At 48.8% G+C, this 21,764-nt stretch overlaps 3 protein-coding genes and 1 pseudogene across 3 annotated transcripts in view; 3 read left to right on the top strand and 1 right to left on the bottom strand.

Annotated features, from left to right (window-relative positions):
• The first annotated feature begins 796 nt into the window (after positions 1-796).
• On the top strand, positions 797-3,143 carry LOC114793683 (thyrotroph embryonic factor-like; annotated as a pseudogene).
• A 4,532-nt stretch (positions 3,144-7,675) lies between these two features.
• On the bottom strand, positions 7,676-9,436 carry LOC114793676 (protein Tob2-like). The gene is given in 3 exon segments (XM_028985774.1): positions 7,676-8,488; positions 8,491-8,555; positions 8,558-9,436. Coding segments are annotated over 3 exon segments (1,185 nt in total). The 5' UTR covers positions 9,159-9,436; the 3' UTR covers positions 7,676-7,969.
• Positions 9,437-12,804: 3,368 nt separating this feature from the next.
• On the top strand, positions 12,805-20,904 carry LOC114793659 (aconitate hydratase, mitochondrial-like). The gene is made up of 17 exons (XM_028985755.1): positions 12,805-12,897; positions 13,316-13,458; positions 13,745-14,003; positions 14,555-14,647; positions 14,731-14,889; positions 14,977-15,127; positions 15,833-15,937; positions 16,009-16,100; positions 16,204-16,309; positions 16,455-16,612; positions 16,695-16,768; positions 17,032-17,143; positions 17,254-17,532; positions 18,851-19,042; positions 19,145-19,277; positions 19,421-19,542; positions 19,623-20,904. The coding sequence occupies exons 1-17, from the start codon at positions 12,862-12,864 to the stop codon at positions 19,755-19,757; spliced, it is 2,349 nt and encodes a 782-aa protein (XP_028841588.1). The 5' UTR covers positions 12,805-12,861; the 3' UTR covers positions 19,758-20,904.
• A 330-nt stretch (positions 20,905-21,234) lies between these two features.
• Positions 21,235-21,764, top strand: part of LOC114793688 (DNA-directed RNA polymerase III subunit RPC8-like) — a 2,069-nt gene continuing 1,539 nt past the window's right edge. Inside the window, exons 1-2 of the mRNA XM_028985785.1 lie at positions 21,235-21,601; positions 21,694-21,764. The exon at positions 21,694-21,764 is cut by the window's right edge and continues 26 nt beyond it. Of these exons, the coding sequence (XP_028841618.1) occupies positions 21,491-21,601; positions 21,694-21,764 (182 nt within the window). The 5' untranslated portion in view covers positions 21,235-21,490. The remainder of the gene's footprint in view (positions 21,602-21,693) is intronic.

Raw genomic sequence — 21,764 nt, 5'->3', positions numbered from 1 at the left:
GGGGAGCATGTGTGGGGGACGGTGCTTTACTCAGTGGCACCTCAGTGGCACCTTGGCAGATCGGGATTCGAACCAGCAACCTTCTGATTACAGGGCCGCTTCCTTAACCGCTAGGCCACCACTGCCCCGGAATAAATTCTTCGGAATAAATAAAATACTTTTGTTATTTAAAACCTCAGATGAAAGGGCGGCGCACACCTTAATGTTGATATTATAATATTAATATTGAGCCGCATACGTTAATTCGACAGACAGCTGCGAGTGACTGTAGCTCTGATGTCATCAGTCGCCGTTCAAATGGTGACGCCTGCTTTACTACGAGTCTGTCGCGTCGTGCATGTAAGCGTGTGTAGAATTTCCGCTTTTAATAGCTCAGGACAAAATGTTCCTCTTCCTCCTTCTCTCCTCTTCCTCCTCCTCTTCCTCCTTTTTGTTTATAAACAGCGCCGCGGCTCCGCACGTGACGGCCCGCGCACGTGACCGCGCTGTCCGGCAGCTGGGCACGTGAACTGGCCCCGCCCACAGCAGGCGGCGGCCACGTCACGTTTTTTCAACACGGGCGGGAGAGTGCGGCTGTGAGTGTTGCCAGGTGGCCGTTCGTGTGGGCCGAATTTCGACGGTAAACCAATTTAGCTGATTATTTAGAATTCTACAATCGACACGGTTTACGGTGCGCGGAGATGAATATGAATAGAACGCGCACTATGTGTTTTTTTTCGGAAGAATTGGTCTGAAACAAAGCTCTAAGATCTGGCAACCATGTCCAGACCCTGTTTTGCTCTACTGTGTGCTTGTAACGTGAGAAATGGAACTCATTACTATTCATGAAATGGGGCGGGGCCTGTCGACGGAGGGGCGTGTCTTCCCAGCGAGCCCGCCGCGCAGTGTTCCGCGACGCACCGAGACGACAGACGCGTTTGTCCTGCTCCGCCACCTTCCACCCCAGGTCTGCACGATGTCCGTCGAAGCGACGCAGGCTGAGCCGCTGCCCTTCGTTCTGAAGAAGATCATGGAGATCCCGCCGCCGAATATCCTGGAGGACGGCGACGACGGTGAGCGCGGTGGTGAAGAGGGACGAAGTTCCTGCGTTATTATGGTGTCCACGTGGGCGTGAGTACGTGATCAGTGTTTGTGTTTCTGTCGCCCTGCGCACCCAGGAGTCGAGAAGAAGAAGCTGTGCTCCAGCCAGGATGGAGAAGCTCCAGGTGGGACGGGTGATGGGGCTTCCGTCGGAGTTTCGGGCCGCCCTGACCCCTGCCATCTGGAACAAGACCATCCCGTACGACGGCGAGAACTTCCACCTGGGAGTACATGGACCTGGATGAGTTCCTGCTGGAGAACGGCCTCCCCCGTCGCCCTGGAAGAAGAGCTTCAGAAGAGTCTCAAAGAAGAACCCGGCAGCGAGGAAGACGATCCTCCACCATCTTCCCCCATCGAGGTCCTGTCTGCCAGTGAATCCCAGCCAGTGGTGGAAGAGGCTCAGAAGGATGAGGAGCCAGTGTCGGTATCAGGGGACGCTGCTGATGGAGAAGGTTAAGACATCTCCTGGATCTCTGTGGTGTTCATGTTCCAAAGAAACCCGAGGATGGCCTTGATTGTGGAATTTCGCAGATAAGCGCCAGAAAGGCCTTGGTAGCGTGACAATAGACGAGTCACATGAACCTAGACCAGGAGTATCAGGTTCCGGCCGTCGCGGCCCATCACCTTCCTCACGTAATTCAATTCGTTGGCCTTGTGGCAGACATAAAAGCGGATGGCAGCAGGCGGACCTCGGCTCCGGTGGAACCCGGAGGAGATCGAGGTGGACGTGAACTTCCAGCCGGACCCCACCGACCTGGTTCTGTCCAGCGTGCCGGGCGGAGAGCTCTTCAACCCCCGCAAGCACCGCTTCTCTGAGGAGGAGCTCAAGCCCCAGCCCATGATCAAGAAGGCCAAGAAGGTGTTCGTTCCAGATGAGAAGAAGGTGGGTGGGCAGGGCACGTTCCCTGTAAATTACACACATATTCAGATAGGCGCTGCTCTGTGAAGATTGTAGAACGTTCCGGATGGGATAGTCGTGAGTGAGATTAAGGGATTAAAGGATTTGTTGGGGTGGAGGGTTGGCCCTCCTCATCCTCACGTCTTTTGAAGTACCACCCGGTACTTTAAAGTGTATTTTGAAGCATGTCTGCCAGCCAGGCCATATTCATTATTCACCCAGACCAAGGGATAGATTTTTGTCAACAATCTTGATAATTATGGATATTAAATAGTCATATTCTTCAATTACCATTTACAGCATTTTCAGACGCCCTTATCCAGAGTGACTTACAATCAGTAGTTACAGGGACAGTCCCCCCCTGGAGACACTCAGGGTTAAGTGTCTTGCTAGGATTTGAACCTGGGTCTTCTGGTTCATAAGCGAGTGTGTTACCCACTACTAACAAACACCTACCTACATCCTCAATTGAGCAAAATGATAAAATGCTTAAAATGTACAGTATTTCATCAGGGAATGAGTGAATGCATAATGTCTGCTTATTCTATACTTAATATAAATAAAATAATTCTGAAATAATAACATTTAATTAATACAAAATATATTTATTTTTTTTATAATGCATGCCTTATTTAATTAATTAATGATGTTTTTAATGTCCCATTTTAAATGATTAATGAGACATTTTATTTTTTGTCCTCCATATCTTGAGTATCTATAAGAGCAACACATAAGTAAAAATATTATATTATTATTGTGGGATTTTCTGCGGTGGTGGTGGTGGCGCCGCCATCTTGTGGTTGGCGGTGGTATTGCAGTATTTGGTAGAAGTGCTGACACAAATGGACGAAAGTGGCATGTTCTGTAGCTTGTTCCTAAAATAAATCCGTGTTAGTATATATAAATGTGCGCATCTGAACGGTCACGTATGAATACGAATGTGTCGTCAGGATGAGAAGTACTGGTCCAGAAGGAAGAAGAACAACATGGCCGCCAAGCGTTCCCGCGACGCCCGGCGCCTGAAGGAGAACCAGATCACGGTGCGGGCCGCCTTCCTGGAGCGGGAGAACGCGGCGCTGCGGCAGGAGGTGCCGAGCTGCGCAAGGACTGCGGCCGCTGCAAGAACATCGTGTCCCGCTACGAGGCCAAATACGGGCCGCTGTAAGGCCCGCCCCCTCCGAAGTCACGTTATCCCCGCCCCCCCCGGGCGGGAGGCCACGCCCCCCTACTACAGACGGGAGCCCCGCATGAGCTACACTAGGAAAGGTTGCCGTGGTGATACTGCCTGTCTGTCTGACCGACTGTCTCTCTCCTCTTTTTGAAGCCTGCACGACGTGGACATGTCGATTGATGATGATGATGATTTATTGATTTATTCATGGAGGGCGGGGCTAAAATAAATGAATAAATGAATAAATACGTGGCTGATCGAACCACGCCTGCGAGACGATCACACAATGAGGAAGGTGGTGTGTGTGTGTGTGTGTGGTTGTCGTCGTCATGGTGACTTAGAAGCTCTTCCTTCCATCCTCTCTTTGTCACACGCTGTTTTACCCTCCCTTTCACTTTGCACCACGCGCGTGTGTGTGTGTGTGGTTGTGTGTGTGTGTGGGGGACGATGACCAGTGTGTGACAGTAAGGTCTGATCCTTGATTAAAGCGGGTGGATGTGGATTTAGTTTTTTTAACCACATACCACTGTGTAAATATTCGTAAAATGAAGTTCTATAACAAGAGTAATGAATAGTGATGCATATATAATAAAATTGTCTAAAAGCAGACAGGCAGCGACTGTTATCCTCCGCGTGACCCCGGGCAGAGGTCACGCCGCTGGGCAGCACTGATTGGTCAGGACAGATGGAGGAATCTGTAAATAGGCTCGTTTTAAACGCTCCTCGTTTTTATTTATACTGTCTTGAAGTAAAGATTTTGTATCTCGCCGGTTTCGTTTGCGTCATGTCGTAGCGTTCTTAACGTCTCGTGTCCGTCGACTGTGATCAGTGATGATGACGATGATTCTTAACTCTGCAGAAGGGTCGCCATGCAGGGATTTTTTTGGGTAAATAGCCTGAGCTGCTCATTTTATGTGGTTTTTTGTACTCTTCCGAACAGGTCGGCATTATGTTTACCTCACTGAGATATGAATATGAAGCAGCTTTTCATTTCTACTGTTCCAGGCTACAGGTTATCGATATGGACTCTGCAGCAATATTTCCTCTTGTTCACAATTTGTATTCTGTTAGTAACTCAGGCGTCTGTGCTTCCATTCACAGAGGGACGTTTGGGAAATATGACTATTTTTGGGGGCATTTAAGTGTACTTAAGTAAAATGTCATTCACAAACTGGAGAGAATTTTTAAACATATACATATATATATATATATGTGTATATGTGTGTGTTTAATGGAGTCTTTATTTAACTTGCTAATGCTATATTGCAATAGCAAAATGATGATAATCACACACTGGTATTCCATCCCGGGCTTTAAATTGCATCGTTGGTCGGGAGGAATGTGTGTGCTGGCTTCCATCCGGCTCGCGGCGTGTGTGTGCACTGTATGGTGGGGTTGTACAGCAAATTCACTCTATAAAAGACTATCACTGTGTTCAATGTTCTTTTTCTATTAAATATTGTCATTTTTGGAAGATCTCTGGGCATACGTTACTGACTATCTACATAACACATTAGAGGCATAACAGATTTACAGGCATTAAAGGCATAATTAATACCCTCCTTTATATCAGAGATCATAATATTAAGATCAGATTAAATTTTACGTTCTATTTGGTGCATTTTTTATTTTTAAGGTCCGTTTTTGTAAAAAAAAAAAAATGTTTTATATGTATGTATAAATATGAATATTTGCTCTTTATTCTCTGCCCGGCGCTGTGCATATGAATAAAGAGGAATTCCATTCAACTTGACCCCGTGGTGACCTTATTTATTGACCTTGTCATATTCTGCCACCCGTACGCCCTTGTGTAATGATCGTACACGTACGTGTGTAACCGAGGGCCGGGACCTCAAAATGATCCCACCAATTTCTGCACTTCCTGATGGTTCAAGGGTCTATTTTGCTGCAAAATGTACAGTACAGGCCAAAAATTTGAATGGGAAGATGTCCAATGTTATGTACTTAACAAAAAAGGTGAAATAAGTGAAAACATGTTTTATATTCTAGTTTCTTTGCTCTGATTACTGCTTTGCACACTCTTGGCATTCTCTCGATGAGCTTCAAGAGGTCGTCACCTGAAATGCTTCTCCAACAGTCTTGAAGGAGTTCTCAGAGGTGTTTAGCACTTGTTGGGGTCCAGCTCACCCCAAACCATCTGGATTGGGTTCAGGTCCGGTGACTGTGGAGGTCAGGTCTCCACTTTTTGTTAAGTACAGAACTCCACATGTGTTCATTCATAGTTTTGATGCCTTCAGTGAGAATCTACCAACGTAAATGGTCATGAACATAAAGAACACACGTTGAATGAGAAGGTGTCCAGGCTTTTGGCCTGGACTGTACATATTGGGCCTTGTAACAGACCGATATTTCTTTTAGATTTTACAGCATTGTCCCTATGCTATGTAAAAGCTGTGTAAAATATTGACCTTTACAGCTGAGGTACACCCAGTTCAAGGACATTCTATTTTACATTTATGGCATTTATCAGACGCCCTTATCCAGAGCGACTTACAATCAGTAGTTACAGGGACAGTCTCCCTGGAGCAATTTTAGGGTTAAGTGTCTTGCTCAGGGACACAATGGTAGTAAGTGGGATTCGAACCCGGGTCTTCTGGTTCATAGGCGAGTGTGTTACCCACTAGGCTACTACCACCCTATTCTATATCTATATACATTCTATATCTGGGTATAATGAAACGTTTTTTTTATAAAAATCGTACAAAAATTGACATTTTTATACAACACTGATTACAGTTTTGATGGTGTGGAATTACTGTTATAAATATTTTACACGTGAAGTTATGAATTCTTGTCTGGGACAAAAGAACAGAGTATCGTGAACATTATTGTTTTTGTTTTTTTTTTACATTTCAGTCAGAGGAAAGGTGGTGACCATTTGCAACAACGCTGAATTTTGCATTTTCACAGCGATTTAGAGGAAATTTCCAGGTATTTCATGTGACTTGTGATGTTATTTTCAGGCCACATCAGCCTGCCCTCCCTGGTAACACAGAACATTCCATATTTTGATAGCAGGATAAACTGGAAACGCTTGATGATCAGTGATATTAGCGATTGGAGAGAAATGAAGACAGGAGCGGTGGGTTATGTTCCATGCTTCCATTATCATTCAGTTTTATTACAAACTTAAAAAACAAACAAAAAGGTATTTAAATCCGATACAATAAGAAACCCCGGCACGGGGAGCACAGAGAAAGGTCGTTGCATTCCACGTGTGAAAGGTTCGAATAAGTCCAGCTCCAACTGGGAATATGGAGGGGAGCAGAAGAGGAGGAATAGCACACACAGACACGAATATTATTTTTCATTACTAGCTCCGTTTAGTCTGCAGTGTTAAATTGTACAAAATAAAACCTCTTTATTGCAAAAAGAAAACTATGTAATAATGAAACAGGCGTTCGATATTACTCGGATATAAAACTACATTTGAGACATTCCCGCTGTGAACTGTACATTCCACATTCTGCGAGTAATGCGGCGCTGAAGGACCAGGACTATCCCAGCAGCCCCAGTTCCCAGGACCAGTCCAGTCCAGCAGAGGGAGAACCGCGGCGGGTTCACGTTATTGCTACCGGCCTGCAGGAGGGGGCGGGGTCGATCAATCAGGGCCCCACCCCCCCCAAAAAAACATTCATTCAAGTAGCGGGAAAAGAAACCGAGGTTTCGCAGGCCGTATCGTTACCCGTCGTTTATTCAGCAAAATTCTACACAAGGTACAATGCACAAACACATTTTAATATCCTCCTCATCTTTCATAGATCTCTCTCTCTCTATATATATATATTCATATATTTATTTCTGCAAAAATAAACTGCACATATGAAACTAAATAAAGGATATTTAAACATAAGAAATATATACCTATACATTTAATTATAGCATATATATCTCTTTTACAAATGTAGATTATTCCTCTGGAAAAGAACACAGGGAAAAATATAGAAAATTGTAAATAAATTACCAAAAAAAAAAAATTCTACCCCACTGTACCTAGCCCATCAAACCATTTTAAACCCACTGACCCTCCCACCCAGGACACTTCAAGTTAATTAAAAAAAAAAAAAAAAAAAAAAGGAAAATGATAAATGTAATAATTCTGCACGTGACTAAACGCTGATGTGGGACGAGCCGAGGGTACGCAGGACGCTTGCGGGCACAATTATAAAAGACCCCCCCCCCCACACACACACAACAAACACCAACCACCACCACCCGCAAGGGACACGACGACAGCAAACGACAACACTCCGGCCAGGAGGTCCCCAAAACGCCCCGCCCTCCCCTACAAAAAAACCTCGATAGAAACTGCATATCGCGTAAAGGACCGTAAAACGGGGGAACGCGGGCTCCTCACAGAGGAGTATCTCTCCGTCGCTGGGCCTCCACCTTCATGCACTGCTGAATGCAACCTGTACGCGGGGGGGGTGGGTGGGCGCGAGAAAATTGATGGGCCGACTCGTACCGAAGGACGTCGCGTCAAGCCGCCCCATCAGGGAACCTCCTGTTCCGTGATGGCGCCGGTCTCGCCACGTTCAGAGACGGCACTGCGGCAGAGTCGCCCTCGAACCCGCACGAGGGCCGACCCACCGACGGCTTCGGGGAGAGAGGACTTGGCACGAACTGCGCGGAGCGGGAACCCCGTAAGCATTTAAGATGCTGAGGTTTCATTAAAAGTGCGCGCTCGGGAAACGAAATACGGAACGAGAGCTCAACATTCAGCGCCATGATGATGCGTCGGCCCGGCCCGCCCCCTCCCGCCCCGCCCCGACGTTTACAAGCTTCCCGGGGGGGGCGGCTCAGTTGGCCAGGACCACCGGCTGGAAGGCGGGGCTGGGATACTGCAGGTTGTAGCCGCCGAGGCCCTCCACAAACGGGGACTTCTCCACGAACGCCACGGCGCCGCCACCGCCACCGATCATCCCGACCGCCGGACCGGGTGGCGGGCTGGAGAAGGGGTCGAAGGTCGCATGGGCGCGGGGATGTGGGTGCGCGGACGGGAACAGCGCCGGGACGTCGGCGTCGAGGTACGGGTGGACCTGGGGGGCGGGGTAGATGAACTCTTTGGCGTTGGGGGACAGCTGGCTGGGGGCGGGGCCTCCCAAGGAGTGCAGGGACAGGGACTTGTGTTTCAGCAGGCCGGACGGGGACATGGCGGTGGGCGAGCGGCGCGGCGGCAGGCTGATGCTGGTCACGCTGGCCGACCCCAGGCCACTGCACTTCTTCATCTTGGTGGAGCCAAACTTGGTGGCGGCGAAGGTGGCCGTGGTGAAGGTGATCGGCTGAAGGGCGGCCGAGGGCCGGGCGGGACGGGGGACAGTGGCTGCGGCTGAGACGACAGGAAGGGGAGGCTAGCACTTGGCGGTGAAGGGGTGGAGGTATTGAGGGGTTGGACGACGGGTCGGTGGGAGAGCTGGACATGGAGTAACCGAGCAGGCCCTGGCAGGACGAGGTAGCGAGGGGCGTAGGGGAGCTGGACAGGGACTGCAGCAGGACCGGGGAAACCTGGCCTGCGATCGGGATGAACACCTGGGCGTCGGGATTGAAGCCGAAACTCTTCACCTCCTCGGCCTCCAGGTCCCCGTTGCTGAAGCCACTTCCTGCCTCAGGCCTGTCCAACTCGCTGGCCAGTCCCGGCGGGTCTTCGAAGTACAGCACCTTCACGGCTCCTTTCTCCCCGATCTGGTAGGACACCTCGTACGGGTCGATCCAGATGCTCAGCTCCGCAGGAACGTTGGCGCGAACCTCCTCGGTGTCCAAGCCGCTCCTCTTGGCGGCCAACTCCACCACAGGGTCCTTCAGGGATCCCAGGTGGAGGCATCGGAACGCCGAACCCCGCAGCGGGCTCTCGGGATACCAGTGACCCTCAAAACGGGACATGAGGATCTGCTCCAGCTCTTCTCCGAACAGATCGGCCCGGCGCCGCGGCAGTTTGTTGTACAAGTAGGACACAATGAAGTTCAGGGCCACTTTCACCTCCAGGTGCATGGTGGGAAGAGAGTGGTTTCTCCGTGCGAACAGCTCCGGATGGTTTACAAATCACATCTTCTTAACCCGCTCTGGGGAGAAGAAAAGGTACGTAGTGACGGTGGGGTTTCTCCAGTTCCGTCGGTGATCTTCCACCCTCAGGCCTACACGCAAAAGAGGAACATTTCATTACAATTAAATCTCTGAATTCACAAGGGGTCAGTGGTGACCTAGCGGTTAAGGAAGTGGCCCCGTAATCAGAAGGTTGCCGGTTCGAATCCCGATCCGCCAAGGTGCCACTGAGCAAAGTACCATCCCCACACACTGCTCCCCGGGCACCTGTCATGGTGCCCACTGCTCACCAAGGGTGATGGTTAAATGCAGAGGACAATTTCACTGTGTGTACCGTGTGCTGTGCGTCACAAGAGACAATCACTTCACTTAATAAAAAAAAACATTTCAACAGGAAGGAGTTTTTTGGTTCATCTTTGATTAGTCCCCCGCGCACGTGCAAAATGGAAGACGCCGCGCACACATTTCCCAGGATGCACCGCGTGTGACGTCACCACGCCTGCCCGCCCCCGCGCCTTCAAAACACGGTTCTGCTGCGACAGCCCGGCCGGGTTAACGATCTGCCTCCGCTTTCATATTTCACGTCGGAATTCTCCCATTTTTTCCCTCTAATTTCTCGTCCGCTCGAACTCGGCGTGCGTTTGGATGAGAGGTCCACGGGGTCGAGATAATATCCAAACAGCGCCGCGTCGCGTTTATCGTGCATGTCGTTCCTTTTCGAGGCAAGTAAACACGCCGCGGAACCAGCAGCTCACGCCGGCGCACGGCGACACCTCGGGCCGGCCAATGTCATTCAATGTCACCCCGACGCACGGCCAGGCCGTCGTGACAGACGGGACGTTATCTCGCGATACAAAACGGGGTGGGGTCAACTCGGGGGTCATTGCGTAACTTTGCGGGCGTCACGTTGCAAGCGGAATAAAAGTGAAATGCGACTTTTGTCGCAACTAACTAGAACTTAAACATAAAACCACGGGGATGAAAGGAGGTAAGAAGTTAAAAGAACTGAAGATGCCAGTGGCCATAAATAATTAGATTGGGGAAGACGGGTCTGTGATCATGGTGTCAGATTTCATATTTTGCCTGATTCAAGATTTTATTCGGCTCTAAACGGTTCTAAACGGTCCTGCACTATGCAATGCAATACCTTTAAAACGTTAAACAAATAACTTTGTGGTTTTATACTGTGCACTTTGAACATACATGTGTAAACTAGGAATGCAGGTTACCCGTTTATTGAAGCAATAACAGATTAAAGAAAAAAAACCTGATATATACTCGCTGAGCGACGTGGAGACGCTATTTATACTCACTGGTGGGCCGAGGAAGGTCCTCTTCTTACAAAACGGACGAACAAGAGGATGACCCCGCTGCAGCCAGGAAAAACGGGAAACGCGGCCCCCTCCCAGCTGGATTCCCGATTAAAAACTATGAATGGAGCCAGCAGCGGCTGCTCGTCCGAACGCAGGCAGCCATGAGAGGAAACTTTGCTGTTGACAACCGCGCGCATTTATACAACACAACCTCCACACCCTCCGGCCTGTGGCGCGGCTCCGGCCGGAACTACTTCCTTAACCTATGTTGTGATAACAGATTAAAAGAGATTTAAAAAAAAGGTAAATCATATTGAGTGGTCATCCAAGCCATGAAATGTTAATTTAATTACACTTCCTACGGAATGCTGACAACGGATTACTGTTTTCATGGCATAATTAAACGAAATAAAAAAAACACGAATACATTTCGTGTGATTTCAACAGTCAACAGCCTGGCCAGTTGTCATTTCTAGACGTCGTCGACGTTAAAAAGTCGAGCGTTGGATTTAAACGCCTTCGTGCGATCGTCTTCCGTCGACCTAGTTTTTGGCGACGGGACATCTCCGAGTCGACAGCGGTGCTGCGCGGTTGCTAAAAATACAGACCGTGATAGCAACAGAGCCGCTATTGGACCGCGGGAGGGAGGGTCGGACCCGGCCGGGCTTGCGGGCGTCCAATCAGCGCCCACCCGGGCATCATGGGATATGTGGTTTGTTGTGGTTGGAGACCGTTAATGTCATTTCTGCAGCGTCCACCTGGATGCATGTGCTGATTGTACACGCTTAATTGGTCAGACAAATTAATTATGTCAAATAAGTGGGAACAGTATGCCACCCACATGAAATGCATGAAACCCAATCGATGGAAATACTGGATTTATATTCTCAGAGCACAGAGAAAGGGACCAAAGAGCAATTCTCAGCTGTGTTATTGTCAAATGTTCCAAATATCATTCAGATATTCACACGTTTTTTGTTTTTTCTGTTCTTATTAATCTATTAATTCTGAGTTACGCATAAGTCAGCCATCCATCCTTCATATATATGGCTTAAAGCTATATATAGAGAGCAAAACTGGCATAAATTACCACATTTATTACCAATTTACTTTTTAAAAAACATAGTGAACAATACTTTATTTTATTCAAAATCACTTTTGATTAAATGATTTAATAAGAATTTATTTGAGAGCTTTCCTTTGACAAGTATATGTCAATTTTTCCAAAATCTCTCTTATGCCCATACATATTTCACCCTTCAATACTCCTCACCATCCTCCTGGTACACGTGTTATTGCTTAATATTTCAATTAAATTAATTATATTTTGTCAAATAAGAAATTAGCAAGCTCAGAATAATTAATAACCTGTAGGAACCTATGAGACATGATTTGGGAAATCATATGATTTTTACTGCATTTTATATCAAAATAAACCATTAATTAAACCACATATAGATTTGGGTTTTTATTTTCAGTACTTTAATGGTAAAGCGATATTACTATTTCTATAAGACAAAAACATGGATAGATTTTCAAAAAACAAGAATGACAGAAGAATAAACATTGAGTATGAATTTAATATATAACCAGGTATGAAGAATTTTCTGGAATAATTTTTTGTTGCTCTAAGAGCACAGACCCTGGCGTAGTGAACAAATTCATTTCTAAAAAAAGACTTGAATGTATGAATGACATGAATATAACTATTTTTTGCTTTTGCTGATCAAATGACATGATCCTGTATTCTGATTGACCTATCTTCCCCTCCCTGCACGGGAACTGTCTGGGGCAGTGGTGGCCTAGTGGTTAAGAAAGTGGACTCGTAATGACAAGGTTTGCCGGTTTTGAATCCTGACCCGCCAAGGTGCCACTGAGCAAAGCACCGTCCCCACACACTGCTCCCCGGGCGCCTGTCATGGTGCCCACTGCTCACCTAGGGTGATGGTTAAATGCAGAGGACACGTTTTACCATGTGCTGGGCATCACAATCACTTCACTTAATCCCCTTCTTTATTTTCTCTTCTGATCTACCTGATTGCAATTTTGTTCAGCATTTTTATACATTGTTGCACTTTATGTTTTGTGTCCTTGTTCAAATGTCCAGTGTTGAAAGAAAGTGGACCACATCCCGAACCGCCAAGGTGATGAAGATCCCGTCCGCAACGTGACGTTTGATTTCAGCACAACAACAGCACGTTTTATGTCGGCGAGCCTCAGCCAACATGGCCGACATTGTGAGACAGTCCTGCAGGCCGACCGGAAGTGGGCGTTTCCGGGGCTTTAAAAGTCGGACTGTGACGTCAGCCGGCAGCGACGCATCTTTGTCAGTGAACAAAATGGCGTCTTACTGCATGACTGTGACGCGGCTGCGGGTAAGCGACTATTCGTGTGAAATTATCTATTTTTGTGCCCCGAACCGCTTTGCTTTGTGCGTCTTTGTGCGTTTCCGTCGTTTTGACTCTGGTCCCGTAAAGGGCGCGGCGGTCGCTGGCTGCGGCGGCCGCGCAGCGCGTCAGGTCACCGTGTCCCCGCCACCGGCTGCCGGCGACGTCTGGTGGCCGCTGACTGAGACCGCGTCTCCGACCCGCCGCGCCCCGACTCCCCGCCTGGTCGCTCCCCTTTTCTTCCACCAAGCGAGCCTGTGCGTGTCGCGACGGTCCCTCCGCCTGTCGCGCAGTTGACAAGGTGACCGCAAGGTTACCGGCTACAGGCGCTCCGTCCCAGCAGACCCAGCGTTTATTTTTACAGCTTTATAATCCTTTATTGTCCCGTCACGTTGTCTGTGTGCAGCTTGCACTGGGTGATGGTGCCCGGCGGCTCCATGTGTCGGCCGCCTTCAGCGCCAAGGCCAAGGTGTCCATGAGCCGCTTCGAGCCGGACTCCAGCGTCAACTACCAGAACCTGCACTCCAACGTCAACATCGTCCGGAGAAGGTCGGCAGCGTCCCGGCACAGCAGCGTCCCACACACATCTACATTTACAGCATTTACCAGACGCCCTTATCCAGAGCGACTTACAATCAGTAGTTACAGGGACAGTCCCTCCCTGGAGACACTCAGGGTTAAGTGTCCTGCTCAGGGACACGATGGTAGTGAGAGCGGTTTTTGACCTGGCTCTTCTGGTTCATAGGCGAGGGTCTTACCCACTAGGCTACTGCCAGCCATACCACACGTAAATTAGAGGAGGTGGACCAGATACGATGAATCTCTTCCCCATCAGGCTCGACCGCCCGCTCACGCTTTCGGAGAAGATCGTCTACGGTCACCTGGACGACCCACATGGGCAGGAGATCGTCCGGGGCCGCACCTACCTGCGCCTGCGGCCGGACCGCGTCGCCATGCAGGATGCCACCGCGCAGATGGCCATGCTGCAGTTCATCAGCAGCGGCCTGCCCAGGGTGGCCGTCCCCTCCACCATCCACTGCGACCACCTGATCGAGGCGCAGGCGGGCGGGGCCCAGGACCTGCGCAAAGCAAAGGTGAGCGGCGTGGGCGGGGCCGCAGGCTGCAGCACACAACACAACATTCCATTATATTTTTGTATGAATGTTTCTGGTCTATTCTGAAAATAAAATAATCCTTATATTAATTCACATTCAGAGTTCACCGTCGCTGCGTGAGGTTTTTCTCGTTCTCACTCAGCCCTAAAATACATAACATGCTATTATGTGGTTGGAAATGAGTCATTATCAGTAGAGATAATCATTCAATACTGAAGAGCTGTGGCTCCGTCTCCACCCTTTCTTCAACGGAGGCCTGGTGAAGTTTTATTTCTGCTCCAGGAGGAATTCGGCAGTGCAAATCTAAAGCTATATAAATATAGAACTATGCTTTACGGCGCCACTACATATTCGCGTCCGGATCTTGTAATGCCTTGCACCTGCTGGCTGCTGGGTGAGTGGTGGCCCTTTGACCTTCAGCCCGATGACGAGTGACCCCAGTTCTCTACAGAGCCTGCTGTGGAGCGTCAGTCCCAGCATGCACTGCTGCTGCTGGCAGATTCTAACTCCTCCCCTTCCTTTCACTGCAGGAAGTGAATCATGAGGTGTACAATTTCCTGGCCACGGCTGGAGCCAAATATGGAGTTGGGTTCTGGAAGCCCGGTTCTGGAATCATCCATCAGGTAGGGAGCGTTGTCTGATGCTCTGCTGGTATCCTTCAGTGGTCTGATGGGGTTTTAATTGGAACTTCGTTTCGGAACTTCAGATCATTCTGGAAAACTACGCCTACCCTGGGGTCATGCTGATAGGCACAGACTCCCACACGCCCAACGGAGGCGGCGTTGGTGGTATTTGCATCGGTGTTGGTGGAGCGGACGCCGTCGACGTCATGGCCGGAATCCCCTGGGAGCTCAAGTGTCCCAAAGTGAGTGGCTCCTTCGTTAATTACCTTGTTGGTTGGCCGAGATCCCTGTCGCGTGTAACCGGGCGGGTGGGCCTCGGTCTCCTGCAGGTGATTGGTGTGAAGCTGACCGGCTCGCTCTCAGGCTGGACCTCTCCTAAAGACGTGATCCTGAAGGTGGCGGGCATCCTGACTGTGAAGGGGGGGACCGGCGCCATAGTGGAGTATCATGGACCTGGGGTGGATTCCATCTCATGCACGGGTGAGACCTGTAGGTCTGACTGGTGCAGAGGTCACTGCTGGACTTCACCAGTTCATGCGGTGTGTACTGTTACAGAGTGACATGTTTGACTGCAACATGGCCTCCAAATGCCCTCCTGATGTTGAAGGTTTGATTTTATTTCGGTCTTGTTTGGTCCCCTAATTCTATATCTGGTTTCTTGGTGCAGAATTATAGCCACTTTGATCCAGTCCCACAGTGAGATTTCCATCTCACCATCTGCAGCTTTAAATGCTAATGAGGAGGCGAGCGGCCTATAGAAATTGAGCGGCATTTGCGGAAATGACGTCAACGCCTCCCACCATTTTTTTTTTTTTTTTTTTTTTTTTTTCTCTTCCCTTTGCCCCAATCACCGAGCAACTGCAGTGCTTCACATGTTTGGAAGCCATGACGGTCGGTGGAGATGATGTTTTAGGGGAGGGGCAGGTAATTATCTGGGCAGAAATTCTCTGGGCATGAGAAACGGGAGGTAACCTTTCCCCTTATGACGTCAGATCCGACCGTCTGAGCTGCTCCCTGAACGGTGATGCAGAACGACCAAACACTCTTTACACCCATCGCCATTTCTAGGACCGTAGACGGACTGGGGAACTCGTATTAATGTTAAATCATCTGTCAGTTTTTGATAGGGGATCTTTAAGAACTTCAAATCATATTTTAATAATAACAGCTGACCTCGTCCTGCAGGGATGGCCACGATCTGCAACATGGGAGCCGAGATCGGCGCCACGACCTCGGTGTTCCCCTACAACCACCGCATGAAGACCTACCTGGAGAAGACCGGCCGTGGAGGTACGTAGCGACCCGGCCGGCAAATTTACATTTTTATATATATTTTATATTTGTCTTCTTGGCTCCTGTAGAAATCGCTGCTCTGGCTGATGAGTATAAGGACTGTCTGGTGCCCGACGCCGGCTGTGAGTACGACCAGCTGATTGAGCTCAACCTCAGCGAGGTATGCACGTTGCGTCTCGAACGTGTGGTCCTGGGTGTTCAGAACCGATTTAAAAAAAAAAAAAAAAAAACCTGATAGTTTCATTCTTTCATCGTTCTGTCAGCTGAAGCCCCACATCAACGGGCCCTTCACCCCTGACCTGGCCCACCCGGTGTCCGAGGTTGGTTCTGTGGCTGAGAAGAGCGGTTGGCCCCTGGAAGTGAAAGTGGGTCAGTATTTAGTGCCAACGCCCTGCTTGTTGTTTGCACAAATGCTAGAAAAAGAAGATTAGTGATGGTGTCGTTAGTAGCATTTTATTTTTCATGCGATTCTGTGACTAATATGAACGTCCATGTCTTGTTTCTTACTCCCCAGGTCTGATCGGCAGCTGCACCAACTCCAGCTATGAAGACATGGGTCGTGCCGCCTCCCTGGCCAAGCAGGCGCTGGACCACGGCCTCAAGTGCAAGGCCCAGTTCACGGTGACCCCCGGGTCGGAGCAGATCCGCGCCACCATCGAGCGCGACGGATACGTGAGTTGGGAGCACGAGCAGCGGCGTTCTGTTGGCCGCCTCCGGCCTGGTCCCCTCACTGCTGCCGTTTCTATCTGTACAGGCTCAGATCCTGAGGGAAGCTGGTGGGGTGGTTCTGGCCAACGCCTGTGGGCCTTGCATTGGTCAGTGGGACAGGTGAGATCCTTCGTACCGTTTTAATGTTAGTCACTCAACATTTTATTTTTATTAAATTATAGTACAATATTATAACATAGAAATGAACTGAGGCAGTGCAGAAATGGTCCCCACTTCCCCATCAGAGGACGTCCTCCTGAGAAGGATTCGGATATTCTGGATATTGGGAAAATCCTTGCTCAAGCTTTTGATCCTTTAAGGATTCCTCCCTGTTCTCTCCGTGCCCTGTATCTGTCTATCTTTTAATATTTTCTGCACCTCAGGAAAGACGTGAAGAAAGGGGAGAAGAACACCATCGTCACGTCCTTCAACAGGAACTTTACTGCCAGGAACGATGCCAACCCAGCCACCCACGCATTTGTGACCTCGCCTGAGGTATTTGGGGACTAACAGTCATGTGTGCAAAGAAAAGGAGTCATGAAAAAGGAATGAATATATATTATATCTTTTTTTTTTTTTTTTTTTTTTTTTTTTTTTTTGTACAGATTGTCACCGCACTGGCCATCGCTGGTACCCTGAAATTTGACCCCGAGAGGGACTACCTCACCGGGGCCAACGGTGAGAAGTTCAAGCTGCAGCCACCCACAGGTGACGAGCTGCCCCTCCGCGACTTCGACCCCGGCCAGGACACCTACCAGCACCCGCCCGAGGACGGCACCTCGGTCCGTGTCGACGTCAACCCGGCCAGCAACCGGCTGCAGCTGCTGGAGCCCTTCGACAAGTGGAGCGGGAAGGACCTGGAGAACCTGAGCGTCCTCATCAAGGTACCGCCATTCTGTCTGTGCTGCTCTCTGTACTCTTATTTTATCACTTCATGACCTTTTCCTGGAGGATTCTATTTATAAATGAGTCGGTCCTTATTAGGGTTCCCAATCGATACAGACATGAATATATTAAGTGATTTTTGATATTTTGCTCTATTTATTGCCAAAACGTACATTTCAGCGTTTACCAGACACTCTTATCCAGAGCGTATTACTCAGTAGTTACAGGGACTGTCCCCCTGGAGACACTCACGGTTAAGTGTCTTGTTTAGGGGCACAACGGTAGTTGTAGGGTTTTGCCCACTAGGTTACTACAATCCCAGTCACCTTAGTTATGCTACTTCAATATTTGATTTCTTAATTCTAAAAATTGTGTTTAATGTTCTAATCCTGAACACCGTTCGAAAAATAAATGGAGCACCTAGCCAACACACGTAACTCCAAGTCAGTCACACTTCTGAGAAATCGAACTGTCCGCTTAGGAATCAACACTGATTCACCATCAAGTTCACATGCTGTTGTGCGAATGGAATAGACATCAGGTAGAAATTATAGCAAATCAGCAAGACGTCCCCAAACGGTCAGGAACAGACTCCATGAGGGCCTGACATCCACAAGTGGAGGTTGTGCTTGTAGCCCAACACTGTGCAGCACATTTGGAGTTTACCAGAGAACACCAGGATTTGCAAATTCGCCACTGGCACCCTGTGCTCTTCACAGATGAAAGCAGGTTCACACTGACCGCATGTGACAGGCATGAGTCTGGCGTTCTGCTGCCTGCAACATTCTCCAGCATGACCGGTTTGTGGGTCAGTAATGGTGTGGGGTGGCATTTCTTTGGGGGGCTGCACAGTCCTCCGTGTGCTCACTAGAGGTAGCCTGACTGGTACCAAGATGAGATCCTCAGACCCCTTGTGAGACCATATGGTGGTGCGGTTGGCCCTGGGTTCCTTCTATTGCAAGACAATGCGAGACAAAGGAATTGACGCTATGAACTGGCCCGCCCGTTCCCCAAACCTTTTTTACAAAAATTTCCCATCATGTCTCCCTCAATCCACCAACACCACATTGCACCACCAGGAGTTGGTGGATACTTTAGTCCAGGTCTGGGAGGAGATCCCTGAGGAGACCATCTGCCACCTCATCAGGAGCATGCCAGGCGTTGTAGGGAGGTCATACAGGCACGTGGAGGCCACACCCCCTACTGAGCGCCATTTTTGACTTGTTTTAAGGACGTAACATCAAAGTTGGATCAGCATTTTTTTCTAATGATTTAATTGCTGTATGATTCTGCATCGTTTCCGTTGCGTCACCGCAGGTAAAAGGCAAGTGCACCACCGACCACATCAGTGCCGCCGGCCCCTGGCTCAAGTTCCGCGGTCACCTGGACAACATCTCCAACAACCTGCTGATCGGGGCGGTCAACAGCGAGAACGACGCGGTCAACAAGGTCCGCAACTACCTGACTGGCGAGTACGGAGGCGTTCCCGACGTGGCCCGCCACTACAAGGTACGAGCCATTAATGTATTCGATTTATTTAAATTGCGTATTAGAATGAAAATGAAGAATAATCATTTTGCATGATGTGGTGTCTTCCTTTTTCTGTGTAAGGCCAATGGCGTGCACTGGGTGGTGGTCGGGGATGAGAACTACGGTGAAGGGTCCAGCAGGGAGCACGCCGCTCTCGAGCCCCGGCACCTGGGAGGGCGGGCCATCATAGTCAAGAGCTTCGCCAGGATCCATGGTCTGTGGTGGTCGGTCTTCGACCCCTCCTCACTCACTCTTTTAGTGCTTAAAAAAAAAAAAAATTAAAATTACTTAAACGTAGTCTTAAATCTAGTGAAGTTATGAGTTCATTTTTTTTTTTGTTAACCCTCTCACTGTCAGAGACCAACCTGAAAAAGCAAGGCCTGCTGCCCCTGACCTTCGCCGACCCCAGAGACTATGACAAGATCCGTCCTGATGACAAGATCTCCATTGTTGGCCTCAAGTCCTTTGCCCCTGGCAAGGTAATAGATCCAGTTTTATTTTCACGTCTGCTGAGGCTGACTATGCTCCTGTGGTGACGACTCAGTTTTCTCCTGCGCAGCCCCTGAAAGCGGTGGTGAAACACGGCGACGGCAGCGAGGACACCATCGAGCTCAACCACACCTTCAACGAGACGCAGATCGAGTGGTTCCAGGCCGGCAGCGCCCTCAACAGGATGAAGGAGCTGCAGCACTGAGCCGGGTGTCATGCTGAGAGAGCGGGAGGGGCGGGGCTTTTTTGAGAGGGGCGGGATTGCACAAAGCGGTGGAAATGATGAGGCACCTGGCTTGACTCCACCTCCCTGAACACACTCCCTCACACACACACACACTCCCCCCCCCCCCCCACAGGTCGCTGTACAAATTGAACGCGCACACGCCCGCCCGTCCCCACACACACACACACGTGGCTGCTGTTGAAAATGTGTATATTTGTTGTATGAAAGCAAACAACTCCTGACCCATTAACTAAAAGTAGTGCTAGCAGTACACTCCAGCTTCTGCTTCGTCGTCGTAGTAACACATTTCACACTCCCGAGTGGCGAGAACTGGATCTGCACCAGAACCCTGCAGGACCAGGTCTCCCTAGAATCTGTTACGTTCCGTAATGAAGAATGTCAGGATTATTCATGTTAACTGTAATGTGTCATATTCACATTGAGATTGGTCCTGTATGTCTAATTTAAGGCCCCGCCCACTTTGTTGGGCCACTCCTTGGCTCGGCTTCTGAAAGGTTTTGTTGCAGTCTCTCTAACTCCAGCCCTCACTCCCGGATTCCACCGTTTGGGCCTTGGCGTGGTTTGATTGTATAAAGCTGGTGCCGCTGCGTGTTCGGTGCAGTTCCGACTGCTTTTTGGTGCAATTGTTGGGTGGGGATCAGCAGACAAGGGGAAAATGGGAAATCTGTGGACTTTAGTCCAGTCTGTGCCTGGATTTCCGCTTTTAAAAACAGAATTTGTTCCAAATTGGCTGTGAAGGCGGAGGGCCTGTGTTCTGGCATGAATATATTTACATTTTCTGCGGTTTTCCATGAATCCGTGACCATTCAATGCTATGTCTAAATGGGATAAAAAAAAAAATAGTAATATGTTCTAACAATGAATTTTGTAACTGTTTTATTCTGAACAATTCTCTAAACCAGTGCGTTGTTCCGTGGTTTCAGTTTACTTTTGGCGCGTTTAATGTCATTTTCTTTTCCCCTTGTGAATCATCTGCTTTCTTAATCCTGGTTATTTCAGACACATCACTCTCTGTTTTGATTGTTTGCAGTTTTATAGATCGCCAGATGTCAGGACAGATTTTAGACCATCTTTCTGAATGGAAATAAAATATTTATCTGATGTGCCTGAATATTTTTTTTATTTTATTTCCCCACCACAATCTCTAATTACTCACAGCAATTTAGTTTCAGCTAATTGAGTACTTTTAAATCTTGTTTTATTGCTGGATAAATACTTATTCTTACGATCTTCTCTTTTTCTAAATAGCTGCAGGTTAGAATTTGCCATGTAACAAAGGCTGAAGGAAGCATTTAATAAATGTTAAATTAGCTCTAAGGTAAAACAAGTAAATTTCATTAAAAGATGGATAGTAATAAATTATTAATAGTAATTAATTATGATTTTTGTCTACCCATAAATCGGATTGAGTTCTTTTTCATTATCGTATGGTTGTTTATATTGAATACATTTATACGTGAATACATACTACATTGATATGTTAAATATCACTTTAGAATAAGTCCTGCTGCTGTTTTTACGACAGAACGCAAATGGTGACGCCCTGTCGTGAAATGACAGCGCGTGCGAGCGACGTGTCGGTTGACGGCAGCCATGCTGGACCAGATTAAAACTACAGCCACGTTTGACGCGTGTGTCTCGACAGCGGCTGGCATTTAGGCGTGTAGGGGTCAGGGGTGAAGGCTCGCAGGATGTTCGTCCTGGTGGAGATGATCGACACCGTCCGGATCCCGCCGTGGAACTTCCAGCGGCCGCTGAACGACGCGATAGTCGAGGAGCTGAACAAGAAGCTGGCGAACAAGGTGAGAGCCGCCGGTCCGCGCATCTTGTGCCGGAAAGAGAGTGAAAATGTCTCCAGCGGGCGGGCTGAGCCTCTGCTGCGTGTTGTGTGCAGGTTGTTTACAACGTCGGCCTGTGCGTCTGTCTGTATGACGTCACCAAGATGGAGGACTCCTTCATCTTCCC

The sequence above is a fragment of the Denticeps clupeoides genome, chromosome 7 (genome assembly GCF_900700375.1).
Source record: "Denticeps clupeoides chromosome 7, fDenClu1.1, whole genome shotgun sequence".
Taxonomy (NCBI): Eukaryota; Metazoa; Chordata; class Actinopteri; order Clupeiformes; family Denticipitidae; genus Denticeps; species Denticeps clupeoides.
This window is presented reverse-complemented; position numbering and strand designations above follow the sequence as displayed.

Coding starts and splice junctions, on each gene's coding strand:
- LOC114793659 (XM_028985755.1), top strand. CDS start 12,862: ATGGCGTCTTACTGCATGACTGTGACGCGGCTGCGG. Junction 12,898..13,315: donor TGACTGTGACGCGGCTGCGG/GTAAGCGACTAT, acceptor GTCTGTGTGCAG/CTTGCACTGGGTGATGGTGC. Junction 15,938..16,008: donor GGAGAAGACCGGCCGTGGAG/GTACGTAGCGAC, acceptor TGGCTCCTGTAG/AAATCGCTGCTCTGGCTGAT.